The sequence below is a fragment of the Lactuca serriola genome, chromosome 8, assembly GCF_051521515.1.
Source record: "Lactuca serriola cultivar US96UC23 chromosome 8, Lser_US96UC23_V15, whole genome shotgun sequence".
Taxonomy (NCBI): Eukaryota; Viridiplantae; Streptophyta; class Magnoliopsida; order Asterales; family Asteraceae; genus Lactuca; species Lactuca serriola.
Genome location: NC_136415.1, coordinates 38,300,336 through 38,322,679, shown reverse-complemented (window position 1 = coordinate 38,322,679; position 22,344 = coordinate 38,300,336). Strand labels below are relative to the sequence as shown.

At 35.5% G+C, this 22,344-nt stretch overlaps 2 protein-coding genes across 2 annotated transcripts; both read left to right on the top strand.

Annotated features, from left to right (window-relative positions):
• Positions 1–5,171: 5,171 nt before the first annotated feature.
• On the top strand, positions 5,172–9,155 carry LOC145066818 (uncharacterized). Its single transcript, XM_079014082.1, has 3 exons — positions 5,172–6,114; positions 6,210–7,922; positions 8,194–9,155. The coding sequence occupies exons 1-3, from the start codon at positions 5,172–5,174 to the stop codon at positions 9,153–9,155; spliced, it is 3,618 nt and encodes a 1,205-aa protein (XP_078870208.1).
• Positions 9,156–10,099: 944 nt separating this feature from the next.
• On the top strand, positions 10,100–11,490 carry LOC145070062 (uncharacterized). The gene is made up of 6 exons (XM_079016986.1): positions 10,100–10,233; positions 10,304–10,385; positions 10,473–10,563; positions 10,639–10,793; positions 10,957–11,264; positions 11,324–11,490. The coding sequence occupies exons 1-6, from the start codon at positions 10,224–10,226 to the stop codon at positions 11,416–11,418; spliced, it is 741 nt and encodes a 246-aa protein (XP_078873112.1). The 5' UTR covers positions 10,100–10,223; the 3' UTR covers positions 11,419–11,490.
• Positions 11,491–22,344: the final 10,854 nt, after the last annotated feature.

Sequence of the window (22,344 nt, the reverse complement as noted above, 5' to 3'; positions counted from 1 at the left end):
ATTCATAGAGGGAGGCGGTTTATTATAAAACCCTAGAGATAGAGTGAGAGGGATAAAGATACGGGAATATGAAAGGAAAAAGGAGAGAGGATGAAAAATTGTAGGAAGTAGGTAAATTTGCAATTCATATTATGCCCTTCAGGCCATTTAAAAGTTACACTTTAATGCCAGTAGTTTTAGAATTTTTCATAAATTGTCCGTTTAATAATAACCTTAGATCTAAATATTTAAATGGTCAAGATATGTTCTCATGTTCTCAACCTTTTAAGTGTTCTCATTTAATAGTTTTAGCCATTTTTATGCTCATTATAGGGCAAAATATACTTCATCTATTATATGTTGTGTTGTAGAAGTAAAAGACATGCTCGGGAACGAAAAGGAAGGAAGCTGGAAGCTAGGAACTTGGATCAAGGATTAAATGAAGAAAAGTTTCTCTACCATGACGTGGTAACATCCACCACGACATGGCGTTTTGAAACCTCTCGATGAACTTCGAAGACTTGTTGATTATGTGATAAACCCAAAGACCACATCGTGATGGGACTTACCACGACGTGGTGAACCGACTTCGAAAAACTATATATAGAAGGCAGATTTCTCCAAAAACCTAACTTTTGCTGGGAGCTTTAGTCGACTTTTGAAGGTCAAGAACATTATTTGGAAGCTTGGAAGTGCAGAGATCGATTAGATGCTCGGTTTTAAGAGATTTGAGGCAACACTTCTTATATTTAATTATTCTTCTTGTGTTTGATTATGGATTACAAGTTGTATTTCATTTTTACATGTTTGTTTGCTAAAGTTGTGGGCTAAAAACCCTAACTTTCGTTTAGACTAGATTACTTGCTTATTTATGAGTTGATTTATGGATTAGATTATGCTAAGTTGATTATTTGTTATGTTAGCTTATTAAAGAACCTCTCTATGTTTATGATAACTATTTTTCTGTTTATTTTTGAGTTTAAATAAGTTTGCATGGCTAATCATTCTTGATTAACTTGAATCTTATGATCTTGTGATTTGCAAAATTATAGGACTAGTGTTTTGACAAAAAACCTAGGGTTAAATAGAAAAGTAGGAATGTAAATGTAGGAGCTAATATATGAAGACCAATCATATATTGAATTGATTTAATTAACCAAATAGATCAATCTATTATAAGTCTCACATAACTCAAACTAAAAACTAGTAAATATGTTAGTTTATCCGCTTGATCACCGTATGAATGAACTTATTTGCTAAAGAATTAGGTTAGTGAACATTAATCTAGTCATCTTAGAATCGATAATTAATGAAGCATTAATCCATTGCACTTCCATTAAATCAACCATAATAGCAAGTATATCGAATCTAAACGAAAGTCTCTTATTTATCTTGATTAAAATCATCTTTTGTGTTTCTTGTTTTTTAGTTTTGCTTTGTGTTTCATTAGTTGATAATTAGTTCCTTTCTAAGTTTAGTTTGATTAATTAAGTTTCTAGTCTTGCAAAACTAGAGAAAAGCCTATTATACTTATATATTAAAAGGCATCGTGTTTAACAACAGTATCTTTTATGCTATTTAGATTTCAACCACATCATTTCGATAATATTAAACATTTAGTCCCTGTTTCCCTACAAACCTGACGTTCCTGCAACCCGTACATCGTTTTGATTCCATAAGAGTGCCAGCAACTCATAGAATCCGTTTTCGTTCCTGCAACCCATACATCGTTTTGATTTCATAAGATTGCCGACAACTCGAAGAATCCGTTGACATATTTCAGGCACGTTTCGTCCGCCACCACTAAATTACATCATCTTCTCTAACACCGTCTCCACCGCCTGTACCCTGTGGTGTAAGAATTTTCGGTAAGTTGTTGTATGTTTCGATTTCATTATGATTTTCATTCAATTTAACTTCTTTCTAATCCTATCGTCTTTTTGAGCGATGTCTCAAATGTTTTGGGTTTGAGGATCGAAGATTTGCCGCCCAAGAAATCAGGATTTCGATTTGTTCAATTTCTGTCGCCAACGACCTCTGCACTCAATTGTCGCCACCAATCGCTCGTGTTCTCTGTTGTTGATTGGATTTACGGTATGTCATATATTGTTTGTAATCGATATTGATTTTCTATATTGCTCTTCTTTCAGTTTTTTGTTCGCTTTTAATCATGACAAATTATTATTATCATGTCGATTAGTAGTAGCAACAAAAATACTTTAACATGAACATAATGGTAATTGCAATACTAATGTATATGTTCGTCGATTAGATTTCAGAGTCCAGAATTTTAGTTTTCTCGTGACCATTAGAAGAATATTGTTACCCACAGGAGAATGTCATATGATTATCACATAAACAACGAAAATATCTCAAGTATTAAACATAAAGAAACTAGATCCAGGTGTGAAATCCTCCTGTTAATTGTATGGGCCTTACAGAAAAACTTTCCAGGTCTTTATTTTCATGCAAAAATCTTCAAATCCTTTGAAATATCAATTGTAATTTTTTCATCCAAATCTCTGCCTTCTGTCAAGAATACAAATAAAAAAACTTCCTAAAATACCCCTGGAACTCTTTTATTCCCAGATAGGGAATTATCTAACGGTACTTTTATATAGGGTCAGCCCAATGTCATAAATCAATCTCCCTTATTGTACTAAATTGAAATGCTTAAAAAAAATTCAAATCTTATAAAATTTTGATGACTGTGCCATTTCTTAGAAAAAAACCATTAGTTATTGGTATGAAACTATGTTGCTGTAATATGGATAGATATAGAGTGCACATTTTAAATGTTACTTATTCTACTTATACTTTGAGTTGAAACCCTCCTATTAATTGTATGGGCCTTACATTTTGTGAAGGATGCATAAGCCCTATATATCTAAATTTCTCCCAAAATGCCCCTGGGACTGTTTTTTCACCTAAATCACAGAAAAACTTTCCAGGTTCTCTATTTCCATGCAAAATTTCTTCAAATCCTTGAAAATATTAATTGTAATTTTTTCATCCAAAGCTCTGCCTCCTGTCAACAAGACAAATAAATAATTCCTAAAATACCCCTGCAACTCTTTTTGTCCCAGATTTGGAATTATCCAACAGTACGTTTATATAGGGTCAGTCCAATGTCATAAATCAATCTCCCTTATTGTACTAAATTGAAATCCTTAAAAATAATTCAAATTTTATGTAATTTTGATGACTATGCCATCTTTTTTAGGAAAAAACCATTAGTTATTGGTATGAAACTATGTTGCTGTAATATGGAAAGATATAGAGTGCACATTTTAGGCACAAAGGTTACTAATTATACTTATACGATTGAGTTGTATTATATTAGCTTTCAAACGGAGCTTTTAAGCATTCATCACCAAACCAAAGTGTTTTAAAGCAAAACAAAAAACATGATGACATCTTTCCAATAAAGCTGCACCAAAATACCACTTGCTTCACAAAAGTGTTTTTATAAGTTTTAACCTTCAAGTTCATTCCCCCCCTCGTAACAAGACCAAATATGAAAACTTAAAAATTCAAAATAAAAATGATGCAGCAACAACCAGATCACCCTTCTCCTTTGACACCGGATTAAGCCTCCGCAAATCTGTAATCCATATAATAAAATATAAATTTCAATTTCCAACACAAATAAGTTTTGACAATAAAAAGATTAAAATTCAAAACTTTACATCTTATAGCAAAACTAAACATATGATAGTATTATACTAATAAAAAAACTAAATAGATTGGCATTTTGATAAAAAAAAAAAATGACAAAATTGGTATCCAATTTCAAGATACTGTATACGTGGAGTCAATATACCAATGAAACACAAATTCTCAATACTTATTTACAAAAATAGTCCATGGGTTTGGACTTTTACCATGTTTTGTCTAAAACTAGAACCAATTGCTATTACTTGCAATGGTTCAAAATTCCTATACCAAAACATAATTATACTTATATATTGTTCAAACTAAAGGGAATAATATAATTTCAAACTAAAACAAAAATATAAATTTAGAATTTACAACTAATTATATGATAAAAAAAACCATAGAAAATGAGCAGAATTAAATAGATTCTTGCACAAGACCATTTTGTAACAAATTGACATGGAAACCCAAGAACTATTTAACGACCAAATTTGTAAAACTATATAAAACCCCCTTGGGAATGAGTGGTATATACCCTTGTGCCCTTGGGACAATCTTTCATGTCTCCTAATAGTTTTACACCAATTGGGAGTTTATAAGGGTTCAAATTGTCAAGCATTAAAGTATCACCAAGGTTATATGTATCTTTCACTATTGCATCATTGGTGAGAAACCTGAATTTTGTTAATCAGAAAGCTTTTGTTGATTTGTTATTGATCCTAAAAAAATAACCTATTACAAGACGAAACAAAAATAATTAACATTTTAAAAAGAAATTCAATGTAAAGTAATTATGAATTGAAGGTAAAATGGGTTTACAAGTAGTTTATTTTGAAAAAAGAAATTATATTACATTTTCTAAGATCATACTACATGCCTATTAATCTCTTCTCAAATGTGTTAAAACTACTCCAATAAAAAGTTACTAATCCAAAAAATTTGTTTCAAAAATACTTATTTAAAGTCTAATTTTCCAATTTAAATTCATATAAAGTATGTTAAAGGTCGATAACTTTTGGATTTACATTTCAGTAAATGCTTTCTTCAAATGGCTCCAAAACGACGACATATGGCTTCTACTTCCAATACGATAGTACCCTGTCGTTCACGTCGATCACGCAGGAGTTCACTTTTGGAAGAGATACCAACATTGCCTTTTTATTATGACTGTGGGAATTGTACCTGCATATGTGAGTATTGTGGGGCTTTTTTTTTGGTATCATGAGAGAGTATTGTTTTTATCCCGAGCGAATCATCCACGATATACAAAATGTTGTAAGTCGGGTAATGTAGTTCTTCCTTACCCTCTTCGTCCGCCTAATGTGCTTATGCAATTCTACGAAGACGATCACTTCATGCATAACATAAGAGCATATAATTCCATGTTCTCTATGACGTCTTTTGGTGCAAACGAAGACGAATCAATCAAAAAAGGTCGTGCACCATATGTGTTTAAGGTTAGTGGTCAGATATACCACTGGATAAGATCTTTTTATCCTCAAGACATTCATCAACCCCATTTTCTCCAATTGTACATGTGTGATACTGAAAATGAGGTTGCTAATAGACTTCATTCGTTTCATGGAGAGGGGGAAGTACTTTTATCTGCAGATGTTGTAGATTCCTTAAGTCATATGTTACATACACATAATGAGTATGTTCGTACATTTAAGACAGCAAAAGAAATAGCTCGGTCAATGAATTTAGATTCATATGGTGTACGTTTATTTAATGTTGTACCTGACAGAAGATATGGGCCACCGGCCCCTGGAAGTTTAGGTTGTATTGTTTGTGGTGATGACGTTACTGGGGCTGTCTATGACATTATTGTCTATTCAAAATCTGGGTCACCTCATCGTGTCAGTAAGCTTCATCCTACTTACATGCCTTTGCAGTATCCATTACTATTCCCATATGGTGAAGAAGGCTGGTCTCCTACCTTGCATCTACGTATTAACTCTAACAGAAGTTTGACAAATAATATGTATTACAGTTATCAAATTCATGACCGACACACTTACTCTCTTATTTTACGTTCACGCCGGCTTTTCCACCAGTATTTAGTGGATGCCTATACTTGCATTGAACAATCTAGACTTGACTTTATTGAACAACATCAGCAACAATTACGTATAGAGTACATCAGCGGTGTTTACGACGCTTTGTCCAAAGGTGATACAGATAGTCGTGTCATTGGAAAACGTGTATTTCTACCTGCAAGTTTCGTTGGGGGACCTAGGTATATGTATAAACACTATCAAGACGCTCTTGCCATTTGCAAGGTTCATGGTAAGCCACAATATTTCATCACTTTCACTTGCAATGTGAAATGGCCTGAGTATAGAAGATACATGGATACTATTGGTCAACGAGATATTCAAAACAGACCAGATATCATTGCACGCATCTTTAGAATCAAAGTTCGTGCTTTCATTAACTTCCTTAAAGAGGACAAAACTTTTGGAGATGTTAGTGCATGTAAGTATTTGTTCTCTAATTTCATTCTTCTTATTTTTTTGCTTTTATTCCTTTTATGTCTTATATAACATCTTATAAAATATTTTTATTCACAGATCTTTACACCATTGAATTCCAAAAAAGGGGCTTACCACATTGTCATACATTATTATGGGTTACATCACCCTTTAGAATTCAAGAAGGTGCAGATATTGATAAATACATAACCGCTGAGCTTCCTAATCCTACACTTGAACCAGCACTATATAGGACTATTACTACATGCATGCTACATGGTCCTTGTGGTTCACTAAATATTGGTGCCCCATGTATGGTAGATGATAAATGTGTTAAACGGTTTCCTAAACCGTTGAACCCATTAACAACTTTTGATGAAAATGGTTACGTGCATTATAAAAGACGTGCTGGATCGTATCATGTCTTGCAAAGTGGGGTTATAACTGATAACGGATTTGTAGTGTCGTACAATAAATGTTTGTTTAGTCGCTTTGATGCTCACATCAATGTAGAATATTGTGGATGGAATATGATGATTAAGTACTTATTTAAGTACATTTCAAAAGGGATTGATCGCGTTCGTTTCACTCTTCAAACATCAGAGGCAAATATTACTGCTTCTTCCTCTACCATACCCGTCGTTGTAAATGAAATCAAGTCGTTTCTTGATGGTCGGTATATATGTCCACACGAAGCAGCATGGCGAATCCTCAATTTTCCCATTCATGAACGAGATCCACCAGTACAAGTCTTGGCCGTCCATTTAGAGGGGATGCAACCTACTATTTTCAAAGAAAATAGTCAATTAGGCTCTTTAATTGATACCCGCAATTTTGGTGTTACGACTTTAACAGAATGGTTGCACAATAATCAACGTGATGTTCGAGGAATTGACTTGACATACAATGATTACCCTTCTAAATATAGTTGGGACAACAAAGATAAGAGATGGATTCATATGACTACCACGACAAATACTACCATTGGCAGACTTGCATATCTACATCCAACTGCTGGGGAGTTATTTTATCTACGGATTTTACTGTTCCATCAAAAAGGATGTAAATCATTTTATGACATTAGAACCGTTCGTGAAAACACATACTCAAATTATCGTGATGCATGTGAAGCGTTAGGGTTAACTGGTAACGATAAAGAGTGGCTAACAGCATTTGAAGAAGCATCATCTTGGGCAACCTCATCTGAACTTCGTTCTCTCTTCTTTCATCTACTTTTGTATTGTGAAGTAGGAAACCCTCTTTTGTTATGGGAAGCCGCAAAACCTAAAATGGGCGATGACATAGCCCATACATTCACTTCAAATTCTACAGATCCCAATGTAATTCTACATGTTGATACACTAAAACAACAAATACTTCTCGAAATTCAAAAAACTCTACTAGCTTCAACACCTTCCAAATCACTTGCTGACTTTGGATTGCCAATGCCATCTCCATCTCTACTTTCCTTTCTCAGAAATTGTCTTCTTCTTGAAGAGACTAATTATGATACAAATCTTTTGAATTCTCAAAATTCATCCATGGTATCACAATTAAATTCTGATCAACTTACAATTTATGAAAGAGTTGTGGATGCAGAACACAACAAAAAGCAACTTCTATTATTTATATATGGAGCTGGTGGTACAGGAAAAACTTTTTTATGGACGACTATACTTTCATATTTTAGATCTAGGGGAAAGATTATACTGGTTGTTGCCGCCTCAGGCATTGCATCCCTTTTGTTGCCTTCAGGTCGTACTGCTCATTCTAGATTTGTTATTCCAATTGACTTTACAGACAAGTCTTCCTGTAATATTAAAAAAAACACAGCTAGCAGAACTCCTAAAGAAGACTTCTATGATCATATGGGATGAAGCTCCAATGAGTGATCGTCGTTGCTTTGAGTTTCTAGATAAATCACTAAAAGATGTCCTTGCAAATGATAACCATCTTTTTGGTGGGATGTCAATGCTCCTAGGAGGCGACTTTCGACAAACTCTTCCTGTTTAACCTAAAAGTAGAAAATCACAGATAATTAGCATGACTCTACCTAATTCCTATCTATGGTCACATTTTACAGTATTCAAATTGCATCATAATATGCGTTTATCCCAAACGGTCAATTCAAATAAGGAAGTTGATCGAATATCACAATTTGCTTCATGGCTTCTCGATATTGGAAATGGAAATATCGGAACACCAGACAAGAATGATCCAGAAAGCACAAACATTATACAAATACCTCATTGTTTCCTTATCGAATCAGGAGACAAAGGATTAGAATCACTAATACATTTTGTATATGGCAAAAATCTATTTTCCAATCCATCACCTGAAGAGTTATCTGTTAGAGCCATTATTTGTCCGAAAAATGAAACAGCTGACCAAGTCAATGCTTTAATTCTATCAAAAACTAATAGTCAAGGGGTGGTATACAACAGTTGTGATTCTATTAAATCACATACCCATGATAGCTTAGAATTAGATACCTTATATCCCCAAGATTATCTAAACAACCTTCACTTTTCTGGTATTCCTTCACATACATTAATTTTGAAAGTTAATACCCCAGTTATGCTAATAAGGAATATCAATCAAAGAGAATGTCTTTGTAATGGAACACGTTTGATTGTCACACAATTATTACCATCTGTGATTGAAGCTTCCATAATAACAGGAATATCTGTTGGGAAAAGGGTGTACATTCCAAGAATAAAATTTGTACATAATACCTCTGACCTACCTTTCATATTTATCAGAAAACAATTTCCTCTAAAAGTATGTTACACAATGACTATAAACAAAAGTCAAGGCCAATCTCTTAAAAAGGTAGGTTTATACCTCACAAACTCTGTTTTCACACACGGACAACTATATGTGGCTTTGTCAAGAGCTACCTCACCAGATTCAATAAAGATTTTGCTACAACAAGAAGAAGCATTACCATTCAATTGTACTAGAAATGTCGTCTTCAAGGATTTGTTAGCAAGGATTAATATGCAAGAGGTTATTACACCACATTTATGTTTTCAATTCATCTAATTACTAAGAAAACTCTATCACCCATTAACATCTTTTCTACCTATTTTGCAATTATACTTATTATAATAATCTAATACCTAAAATATATGCTATGAAATCTATGTAATATGTAAACATTAACAATGTTTTTTTTTGTTTGCAGAGCAATATCCTCAACCATGGATAGAATATCAAACCTTCAATTTGGTTCACCAGGAATTTCACTTGAAATTCATGTCTTGCGAAAATGGACATTGCAATTTAGAAAGCACGAGACATGGTTTATCGTGATTGATACGCATGTAAGGATATATATATATATATATATATATATATATATATATATATATATATATATATATATACACACACACACACACTCTTCTACAAAGTATTCATGTATAAAACCACCCTAACACATTTATTTGAGCAGGGAGATACAATTCAACTACTAGCACAAAAGACAAATCAAGGAGGCAAAGAAACTTCATTAATAGTCTCTCGATGTTATCGTATTAAGGACTATACATGCACTAAGCCACACAAATATCAGAAGGTGTTAAATCACCCAGTACACATGAATATTGGCGAAGCATCAACAATTGAGGAAATTCCAAACCACAATGCCCTTCCTCTAACATGGTTCCGCTTCAGTCCAAGATCACACTTACAAATTATAGCAGAAAAAAACTTGGAGCATCCAGGTACATTTATAACATCAACCCAAACATCATCACTTCTATGCAAAGTTTTCTACTATCTACATTTCTAACTAAAATTTAACTTACAATTACATTCAGATTTTATAGGCGTACTCATCGACATGAAAGATCGCCAAAAAAAAATGAGGAACCTTTCATGGTTATCACTTTAACTGATGAAAAGTAAGTACATATCTCTTCATACCAAAACGTATTACATATTTTATTTCCTTTAATAAATATTGATGACAACACCGGTTTAAGTGCGGAGGAGATTACCATACTCTTATGGAAGGAATGCATAGATTCGCCAGACAAATTCAATAGAAATGCCCTTACATCAAACTCTAACACGGTTGTACTAGCTTTCACCAATGTTAAGTCCACTATGTACAATGGTAAGTAACAATGGACCCTTATTATACTACTCATTTCGCACTAAACTAAAATACCATCTTAACTACACAGGAAGATTAACATTGACAAGCACCAGCGCAACACACATGTACGTCAATCCCAAAATACCCGAAACAGACACACTCATTACAAGGTATGCTATACTGCTTCTACCAAATCTCAACCATAGTTAACCAAACTATAGTCTATATATTCACTAACAAAGTTTCCATAAATACAGATTTGGTACCCAATTTCAATCAAAATCAACAACAGTTGTGATAAATACTACATTACAACATTTAAAAAGCTCAGATTTCTCTCAAATAGTGGTGAGTACTTTTCTTTTGTAAAGTACTACTATTTCAAACATAATATTCACTAATATACATCTACCACTATTCAAGGACAAAGTATACGTTTTCAAGACCATACTATCTGATATCACATTTAAAGATGTATGGTACCACGTAGCATGTACCACATGTGGTAAATCAACCCACAAAAAAGGTGATGGATGGTTTTGTGTTTCCCATGGGCCAATAAATGAACCAAAACTTTTGTAAGTACTCCCTCTCCCATGTAAACTTTAAGTATCTATAAAAAACACAAACACATCACTTCTTTTTCCACATATATAAAATCTCAGCAGTACTCGTAGACAATACAGATACCACAACAGTTTTCATGTCTAACGAAGCAACCCGTACTTTGGTAAATGCAAGTGCACAAGAACTCATTGACCGCTTTCCCAGTCAAGATAGAAAAACTTTGCCTGAACCACTCGAACGTTGTAAAGGGTTGACAATGAATGTCTATGTGGAATGCACAAAACTTTCATCCACTAATAATATCCGTTTCACAGTCACCACTATCACTGACATAAAGACTCCGCAACCAACAATCATATCAACAAAAAAAACACAACCAACACCTGCAACAACAATGGAACAACAAACCTCAACAACTATGGAGTCCCTCACCCCTACTAAATCACGTGAAACTGGAAAACGCATTCAGATGGAACAAAGAGGTAAAAACAACTTAAAACAGTTTATTCATATCTTACACATAACATCTTATATTTCACAGATACACCAAAAAAACCACGTCCCAAACGAGAGAAATACAAAAACCATGGAAAAGAGAGGACGGAACACATGCCAAACAATATTGAAACTATGTGATCTTTTCACACCGTACGTACAGTTAACCTATACTCTCTTTATATATATTGCTTTTCATCCATATTCAATAAAACTCTCATATTATGTTATAAAACAATAATTTGTAAATATTCAATAGAAACTATCATATTAAAACAAAAAAATACAAACAATTGTTGTAATCATTTATTGTATCTATGAATTAGTATGATATTTAATAACTTTTACTTTTTAATTAGTAGTATTTAAAGTGTTTAATGTTCATCATTATAGCCATGTGTTCATGTCGTATAAAATACAAGTTTATTCTACATTGTATAACCAATACCTTTATGACCTACTTCGATTTTCAATCCTTTAACAAATGCACCTACTAAACAAACTTATTTCTCGTTTTAAAGATTTTCATGGCTAGCTTAATTCTTCAATATTTCAATATCGCCATCAACACCCACTGGTGCTCTATGCTACTGCCAAACGTCCACCTTAAACGTGACCCGTGGTTCACCACGGGTTCACACACTAGTTTTTAATTAAATAGCAATTTAGGTAACTTTAGTAGATAAAACTAGCTAGTAATTTTGTTCATTGTGTTCAATACCCGATAGGTACAATGCCTTAAGAGTAATAATTAGTTAAATTAGTTGGTTAAAACTAGTGCATATTTACTCACATTAAGTTTTTGGCGCAGTTGACAAGGAACGATCAATTTGTAGTTAACTTTTATCTGCTATTTGTTTTAGATCTTATTGTGGGATTTATCTCATAGAAAGTTACAAATTTTTTGTCTATTTTTTTCTTAATTTTCGTTTTATTTTTCACGTCGTGCTCATCAAGCAGTTAATTTTTATTTTTCATTTTGTTCTTTTTACGCGTTTCATCTGTTTTTGTTTCAGTGATTTATGACCCGAGGATCAAAAACACCAATCATATCGTCGTTTGACGATCCTCAGTCAGCATTCCATAAGAAGAAGACAATAAACCTTGGAGAATCAAGCAACAAGACTCTTGAAAGTGAATTCGAAAGTTTTGAGAAGACTCTCAACAAAAAGGAAGCAAGTTACGAGCCCAAAACAGAATTAGAAAAAGAAAGCGAGCCAAAACAACATGGCGGACATTGGTGACATGACTATGGAGGCATGCAAACGAGACGAATTAGTGAAGACACTGGACCAGATCTTGTGCAACCCATAATTCCTAACACAACTAGCTTCAAGTTAAAAGGACACATACTTAACGCCCGAGTCGCCAGGTATGAGTTCTTTCCATTATTTCAATTAACGTTGGTCTAAACATGAGTGTGTTTGTGACAACCCAAGTTGTCCCGTTACATTTCCCCGTTACCGTTAACGGAATATTCCAGTTATAAAAGTTCCGTTAATTGGAGGTCGTCAATTAAATAAACATTACAATTGTTCATGTTTAATAGGCCATTAAGTCGTGATGAAAGGAAATAAAAACACATAACACACATTTCCATTTTGTTGGAAAATGTTAAGTTTTATTATTACGACCACTAAATCGGGTGCGACCAAAAGTCCCGTTTAACGGCAGTATCGGGTAAAATTCCACTGAGCCCCGACTCGGAACCCTATATAAGGGTGAGTGGAGTCCATTGGAGACTTTTTACACACTCTCTCTATACTCTCTCTCTAGACTCGTTTTCGCCCCGAATCCGCAACCAAACGCTTCCAGATTGTAAGTCCGCTTACCCTAGCTTATTCTAAACATATTGATTCGTGTTTATAGCTTAGAAATCAAACCTAGAAGCTGTTGAAAAGGAGTTTACGGCCTAAGCTCCTCCTTAGGCCGTAAACACCTAAAATGAGGCCAAAATGACCCCAAAATGTCCCTAAAGGCTTAGAAATAAATTAAGGGATTTGCCTAGGAGTGTTTAAACATTAAATCACGTGATTTTAGGGGGTAAAAGAGAGTTTATGGCCCAGAAATATGCCAAGGCCGTAAACACCTCTTAAACATGTCATAAAGCCCCAAAAACACTCCCAAACCACCCTAGGACTTCATACATAATTTAGGGACTTAGTACTTTGGGTTTAGCTCAATTAAACACATCAAAATGAAAGGGAAAAAGGAGTTTACGGCCCAGGTTATACCAAGGCCGTAAACACCCCAAATCATGCCCAAAAGTTGGTTTTTGTTCCCCAAATGGCCTTGGACATTTACTATAAAATACTAGGATTGAAACAAGGGCTTAAACACAAGAAATGGAGGGATAAAAAGGAGTTTACGGCCCAAGCAAGTGTCTAGGCCGTAAACTCCCCAAAACACATCCAAATGATAGTTTTAATCCCCCAAAATAGCATCATACTTCATTATAAATTACTAGCAAGGCATTAGGGGCTTTAAACTTCACAAAACTCAATGAATGAGAGTTTACGACCATAAACTCCCTTAGGAGTGTCCCTAGGCCGTAAACTCCCTAATGAAGCCCTTAGAAGCCTTAAACTCACTCATGCCTTTTTGGAAAAGTGCTTAGAATAATCCCATGAACAAGTAGAAGCCTTAAACCACCCTAGAACCCATCACCTTGAGTTTATGGCCATAAACTCATGGTGAGTAGTCCCTGGGCCGTAAACATTATAGTAAGGGCTTAATCTTGGGGAGTAAACTCCATTCCTAAGTCATACACACCCTTAAATGCTACCCGGGACACACAAACACTTAACCAAAGTGTTTTCCGCTCCTGTGAGCGCGTATATTTGTTTAAATTAGTATTAAATATACTAATTGTATGTGAACATATGTTATCATATGTTGAATAGGTCATTGTGTGTGTTCAAGTCCTTGCGTGGCACCGAACACCCAAACGGCACCTTCGTCGGACCTACTTACACCAGGTGAGTTCATACCCCTGAATGAACCTTTTAAATGTTTTAACATGTTTTATAGGGGGGAATACAAGTTAAACATGCCAGTTATCATACCAATCACATGTGATTGATAACCCGCATGCACAAGATTTTACCACTGTACATTGTTTTACCGAGTAGGACACTATAATGGTTTTCTAAAAGGTTTTCATTGTTTCAAAACTCTTACTTATACTGTTTTGTCCTAATTCATTTTAAACTGGTTTAAGAAAGATTTCCAAAGGTTTACAAACATATTTTACAAAAGAATACAAATTACGATTTTTCCCCGAGTATAAGGTTTTACAAGATTTTAATCAAAGTTCTCTTTCACAACGTATACTTTTACTTGTTAGTTACTGCTGCTTCACTTATACCTATTTTTAAACTCCTACTCGATAACGCTTTCACTTTGTGATGCGTTTACACTTGGTATTGTCTCTATTTCGCTTATACTTGATAGACGCTCTTACTTCACTTATCGTCGTTTCCACTTCGTGATACACTTATACTTGGTACACTTATACTTCACGATTCGATTATCCCACTCTGTACGCTTATACTTCACGACTCGGATGTCTCACTGTACACTTATACTTCACGATATGATTCCACTTGTTACACACTCAAGCGTAGTTAGATGTATGTCTGTGCTTGTATAGATGCATATAAATAATGATTGAAGGACTTAGGAAGGCTTGTCCGCCCTATTTCCTTTTCTTCGTTGAGATGTGGTCTGGTGGGATCGGATGTCCATCCGAAGGTCGTTGATTCATTAGTTATATATTATGTACACAAGCATAGACATATGGGTTACTTCAGTCAGTTCAGTTATGAGTCTCTACCTCTAGTTCAGCACTTGCATTAGAAACCCACTAGTTGGAAGTCTCTACCCACTATTTGGGATGCAGCTTTAGGACACGGCCTTCTCCGTCGTCTAGTTGGTAACCATAGTCTCCTGTAGGGAGAGCGGACATTGTGTGTATAGATCTATACGGGATTGACACCCCCACACCCTGACTGCTAGCTACAGTCCACGGCTCACCAAGCCAAGGGGTGACAAATGTCACATTATATAGACGCTTGTAGGGCGTCTGGTACTCTAGTGTCGGTTAGTATGGTTACGAGTATCTCGGGTTACCTTATAATTCATGGCCTTAAGGTAACTGTATTTCGCCAGCAATTTACACTGTATGCTGGTAAATCAATTTCAGAGTCACACTGTTTTGACCTTACAAGACGTATCTTTCATTTGATATTGTCTGGGGTCTGTCTCCTCTGTTTTGACCTTACAAGACGTATCTCTCATTTGATGCTATCTGGGGTCTGTATCCACTGTATTCATAGTATCCACTGTATTCATTGTATTCACTGTTTTAGACCTTGCTAGACATATCTTTCATTTGATATTGTCTGCGGTCTGTATTCACTGTTTTGGACCTTACCAGCTGTACCTTCCATTTGGTACCTTCGGGGGTCTGTGTCTCTATTTGTTAGACTGAACCAGGCGTGTCGTTCGTTCGATACTCTCCTGGAGTCTATGATCCCTTTGCCTTAGTCAGCAGTCCTCACTGCTGAGGCATATGTTATTTCCCTGTTGTCTCTTGCTTTCTTTAATAATCAAATTCAGTATTTTGATAATGATAGCAATTAAGGGAAAACCACTTTTTATCACATAACACTGACCTGTCTTGGTAGAAGACTGCTTTGATAAAAGAAAATATAGGATTTTCTGGAAAGAACTCTAATATACAGTAAGCACTTAAACTACTACTTTATAAAGTTATTTGAATGAAAACGTCACTAAATGCTTATGAACTCACCAGCATTTGTAAAAATGTTGATACTCGCTTTTCAAATAACTTGTATTCTCAGGTTAGCATTAGACAGGTACATCTCGGAGCTGTTGATGAAGATAGCTTAGTACCGCGTTGTATTTATTCTATTACTTGTATTACTTTGAATTGATGTATTAATGTAACCATGTAAAATTATTACTATTAATGCAATGTCTTGTTGTACTTTGATTACTATAATGCATGTGTTGTGATACTTCACATGACGTCATCCACCCCAGAACGTTTCCGCCGTTCCGATTTTGGGGTGTGACAGTGTTGGGCATACCCAAGGTACGTACGACGTACTCCCCTTTGCATGCACATTTCGGACAACCCCTGCGTACGATGGGCATACCATGCATACTTGGGGCATAATCAAGCAGAGCTACGACATCTGGGAATTTATGTCAAAGACTATGAACGGTCAAGTTCACAGTAAATCTCTTGGTAATTTAACTCATTGAGTTTTAGAGCATCTTTTGTAAAATAAATGAATTCATTTCAACTATCATAAGATACCGGATGGTATCTTACTTCCAAATATGTAATCTGACAAACAAATCAAATAGTTCAAACTGTAACCCTAGGAATGCGTCTGAAAAATTGAAATTTCGTTTTAAGCCTTTGTGAGAAAAACAAACACTCTAGTCTCGTAGTACATAATTCTCTATTTCCAAAAATATAAAGAACGTTCAAAATGGAGTTAGTATGCAAATCCAAAACCAGTGTAATACTGATTTTCTAAAAAAATCGCTAAAACAGTTTTTATCCGTTCAGAGACTTGCACACCTCAAATAGAAATTTCGAAAGCATTTTTGGACTCACGCTATAGCCTAATAATTAATTTCGTATTTGAAATATTTTAGTAAAAATATTTATAATAGTTGAAAAATCAGATGTTTTCTAATTTATTAATCACGAAACCTTAAACTATTGATTTCGATATACTTTCAGTTATTATGAATATATTCTAGAAATAATATATTATTATCCAATCCAACAAATATGAGTTTTAACGATAGAAATAACATTATATTTTCATTTTTGGGTATAACCACTTATATTGATATATAACTAATAACTTGTGATCAACTATAGATAAGTTACTATGGATTTAATAAATCATACAATAATTTATGTCTAATGAACAAAAATTCAGTGTAGTATATATATATATATATATATATATATATATATATATATATATATATATTAAAAGGTGTGACATTTCATTTAGATAAGCTTAAATATGATAACAACTTTGGGTTATTATTTATATTGTAACACCCCGTTCTTAAAAGTACTTATTTATGAGCCCTCGGGATTTAAGTGGATGGGTATTTTGGTCCTTTTATAGAAAAAGGGGAAAAAGAAGGCCAATATGAAGAATGGGACACGCTGAGTACGCCCAGCATAGGCTGGGTTACTCCCAGCGTAAGTGAGTAAATGGACGCGGGTGCAAGGTCGAGTACGCCCATCGTACTAGAGGTACGCCCAGCGTACTCTCAAAGTCTTAAAACCCTAATTTGAAGGTAAGCCACTATAAAAGGAACATAATGGCTCAAACCCTAGCCTCATTATCAGTCTCCCCAACCTCAGAGAAACCCTAGAACGCCTCTCCATTCCTTTTTGTGAGATCTTGACCTTGGGAAGCTCATTTTGGAAGTTTAAGCTTGGAAGAGGAAATGAGGGAGTTTTCAAAGAAGGAGTTGAGTAGCTGGAGCTTATAGATCTGGAAAGATATCATCATTTGGAGCCTATCTGAGGTATAAAGCTTCTTGCTTGACATTGATATTGTATAGATCAAAGTGTTGTGAAGTTTTGACATCATTCTTGTCCCAAAAGTCCTCATCTTGATGCATGTTTTGAGTTGGTCGAGATTATCTGTCCTTTTAGACCTTAGGAGAGGTCTTGAGTGAGAAGAATGAGGTCCCAAGGGTTGTGGTTGTTCCATGTGTGAGATAAGTAGGTCTTAATGGATTAAGACCTTGGATTAAGAGCTTTATAGACGTCCCAAGTAGTAAAGTTTGAGACTTTATGAATCTTAGGCATATTTGGCCTAAGGATATGAAGTTTGGGCTTAAGAGCTTAAGCCATTAAGAAGTTATGTGGACTTGTTGAGCAGCGAGGTTACGCCCCGCGTAACAAAGGAGTACGCCCCGCGTAACGGGTCTGTGCCCCGATCCCCAATTGCGAATCAGTGTTGTACGCCCAGCGTACCAAGGAGGGTACGCCTAGCGTACTCCCTCTGTTGGGTTTTCATTCTGGGCCTTAGGGAATGGGCTGTTATTGGGCTGTTGGATTTTTGGGCCGTGACTGGACATTTTGGATGGAGTATTGTGGACTCATTAATCGTTATGAACCATGAGTCTAGGCCCATTTAGTGAGGTAGGCCCAATTTAATAAATTGGGCCAATATTGGGATTTGCTTTGGACTTTTGGTCTTTGGGCCATTAGGGGGCTTGAGAGCTTATCTAGTGTTGGGCCTTTCATAATTTGATTGTGGGCCTTAGTCTTGGGCCGGATTAAGTTAAGGGGTAAATTGGTCAATTTACCCTTGGAAGGATATGTGCTTGGTCTAATGTTGTTTTGCTGCTTCGGATAGTTCAGGATTTTCGGTGAGGCGGTGATTCGAGAATCTGCTTCTTCAGTTCAGAGTTTCAGCAGTTGCGAGGTGAGTTATCCTCACTATATCAACAGGGTCTAAGGCACCAAGGCCGGCCCTTTATCGGATTGAGATCCAGGTATTTGTTGTTATGTCATTGCTTTGATATGTATGAATTCTGGTAGCTAGGATGATATATGTTAGAGACCTGGTTAAGGTCGGTATCCTGGTATGTAGGATGATGCTATGCTAGTGACCGGTTAGGTCGGTATCCTGGTTAGGATGATGATATGTTATGTGATCTGCTAGATCGGCTTGTTGACTGTGAATTGTTATATGATTGTATGTTTATGTGCACATGGTTGTTGGACTGGGGTTGGGTTAAGGTGGGTCCTGCTTTGTGCTGTAGGCCAAGATAACCGGGGCGGACAGGTTTTCCCGAAGGCCCAACGAGCGGTCCGGATAGGTTGTAGGCCCCAAGAGGGCGGACCAGAGGTGCCGAGGCTCAGAGAGTGGACCAGGCCGACTGAAGGCCCAGTGCGGGCGGACCAGTCATACTGTAGACTCAGAGAGTGGACCAGGTGGATTGAAGGCCCGGTGCAGGCGGACCAATCACACTGCAGACTCGATATATATGGCTAGACTCGGAGGGTGGATCAGGTGGACTGTTGGCCGGTGCGGCGGACCAGTCACACAGTAGACCCGAAGTGCATGGCTGTTCTATGCTCTGATATGATATGGCATGTTATGCGTGTATGGTATATGTGGTTGGTATTTTGGGGGTATCTCACTAAGCTTTCGGGCTTACAGTTGTGGTTTAATGTTTTTCAGGTTCTTTAGGAGACCGTGGTAAAGCAAAGGCGTGATCGTACCGCTTCTCATGATTATGTTTTATGATGTGATTATGGGAAGACTCTGATAATAATTGTATTGAAAACCTTTTTGTAATAACATTAAGAAAATGACTTGTTTTTGAAAAGTTAAAATTGGTTGAAATTTTATGGTCGTTACATATATAAAGCCCAAATCCTACTCACATGCGTCCATTTAACCTATAAAATGACACATATATAATCTATAAAATAAGTAAATACATATACATGGTGAGGTTCAATAAAGAACCATAATTAACCAATGAACCAATCGTGAGTATCGGAAATCATAACGATCGACGGCCAAGAAAATAGATGTACACTTTTACATTGGACGCACACACACCAAATTATACCAAAAAATCCACCATTTACAAAAAAACCCACCACTTTTTTTCGTTTAAAATTTTTTTAGGCCATGTTTTTTTATCAAAAAAAAAAAAAAAACGAATATACCGTTGTTCACGATTTTTCGTCCTCTTTCCATAGAGATCCATGATGATATATAAAAAACGAATTTTTTTTTAGAAAAAAAATTAATAAATATATCAAAATTCATATTTTTTGTACTTTTTAAACATAGATTCATATCCATATTTAAAAAAAAAAAAACGATATTTCAGTTCAGATTCACATTGTGAATCTGAACTGATCGGAGCTTTTTCACATTGTGAATGTTAAAATTTGAAATATTTACAGTTTAGATTCACAATGTGAATCTACACTGATCGAGGTGTTTTTTTTTGTGAACATTCTCATATTCACAACGTGAATCTGAACTGTTCGAGATTTTTCATATTGTAAATGTTAAAAATTGAAATATTTACAGTTTAGATTCACAGTGTGAATCTACATTGTTCAAGGTTTTTTTTTTTTAATTCGATGTTGATGTTTACTAATAGAGTACAAAAAATTAATATTTTTGGTATAATTAGTTTTTTTTATAAAAAAAAGTTTAAATATTGAAAAAAATAAGAAAATTAAGTGGGTTTTTATCGAAAAAAAAATCGTTTTTTATATATCATCATGGATCTCTATGGAAAGAGGATGAAAAATCGTGAACAACGGTATATTCGGATTTTTTTTCGACAAAAAACTTGGCCTAAAAAAAATTTTAAATGAAAAAAAGGAAGTGAGTTTTATTATAATCCGGTACATGTGCGTCTATTATAAAAATTTACAACTCTTCCTTTTTTCCTTTTGCCGTTGATCGTTTTAAACTTCACGTGTTCATAGCTTTCACTGCCTTCAATCATCCCCATCTCACTCTCACTTGCATTCTTTCTCTCGATATCAGGTAAAGACCAAAGAAGGAGGTTGTTTCCCCTCTCTATTCTAGCCACGATCACAGTCCCATTTTCTCGTGTTCCCTTACATGACAAACAAAGAAACCCAAACACTCCTTTTGATCGATTATTCTGCCCTGTATCACCATCCATTTGATTGAATGCCAAAACAAACAAACAAACAAGAGAGAGAGAGAGAGAGGAGCTGCCGAAGCAGCCCCCTATCTACCGACCTGCTACAATCGGAGCAACCGCCCCACCCCCGATGCTTGCATTCTTTTTCCTCTTCGGTCCAGCCAAGCACCGAAGGCGCCTCCCTTTTCAACCACTGATCGCCTCAGCGCAGCACCCACTGAGACCGACGACCCACCCCTCGCACCCTCCCCCTTTCTTTCGTCGAGCCAATGCCACCGAAACCCCCACCTGTTCGTCAAACCCCGAAGACAAACTCCCTCGTCGCCGATCGCTCCTTCTCCTTCGCACCTAGAAGCCGACCGAGACCACAGCAGCCTCGCTGCCTTCCCCTTTCCCTCTCTTCGTCCTCGTCGATCCCCGGAGACGATCTCTCCTTCTCGGAATCGATCGACCAAACGACCGGAGTAGCTTCCCCTCGTTATATTCGTTCGTCTGCCCTCATGTTCCTTTCAAAATCGCATTCATCGACTGCTTCCATTTGACGTTCTTTGCCCGATAAACGAAAACACGGGATGTAATTTAAGCCCTAATTTCATTTAGTGTATGAAAGGACCGAACTACCCCCACTATTAAACCTTGATTTAAAATCAGTTCTAATCCCCCAAATAATGATCCCATTTATTCAAAAACAACCCATACTTTGATAATTATCAATCAAAACAGTCCCATTTATTCAAGAAGTTACATACTAGCCCCTATAGTTTGTTCAGGTTACAAAACCAGTCCCTCCCTTGAATTATATTAACCAAATCAGTCCTATTTTGGTTAATTAAATTACCAAACAACTCTCAATAATTTATATTTGTTAGGAAACGGTCCCGAGAGTATTTCAAAGTTCAAGAATGGTTGAATTGTGGTTTCTCACGACAGGTTTCTCAAAAGAAACCGAATTCGAACAAATGGAACTCACGCTTCAAGAGCGAGTGTTTACGGTCACTTTTTAATATTTTAATTATTTCAAGGGGGATTACATGTGCCTATATATTTTGTTTATTCAAATGTATTATCCTTTATGCGAAAATAAAATAAATCTAGTTTATAAAAATGTTATTTAAAAATTTAACATATTGTGACAAATAAATAGTATAAACTTTTTGTAAACATATTATGAAATTTTTATCGTGGAATAACTAGTCTACACGACAAATGTTACATGATACAAAAATATATGATTTTTATGTGACATTGTATTTTATAACAAGCATGTTATAACATTTTGTAGTATTTCAAAGATTCAAGTTATTACCATTCATGTATATTTATATGTTTAAATGCATAAAG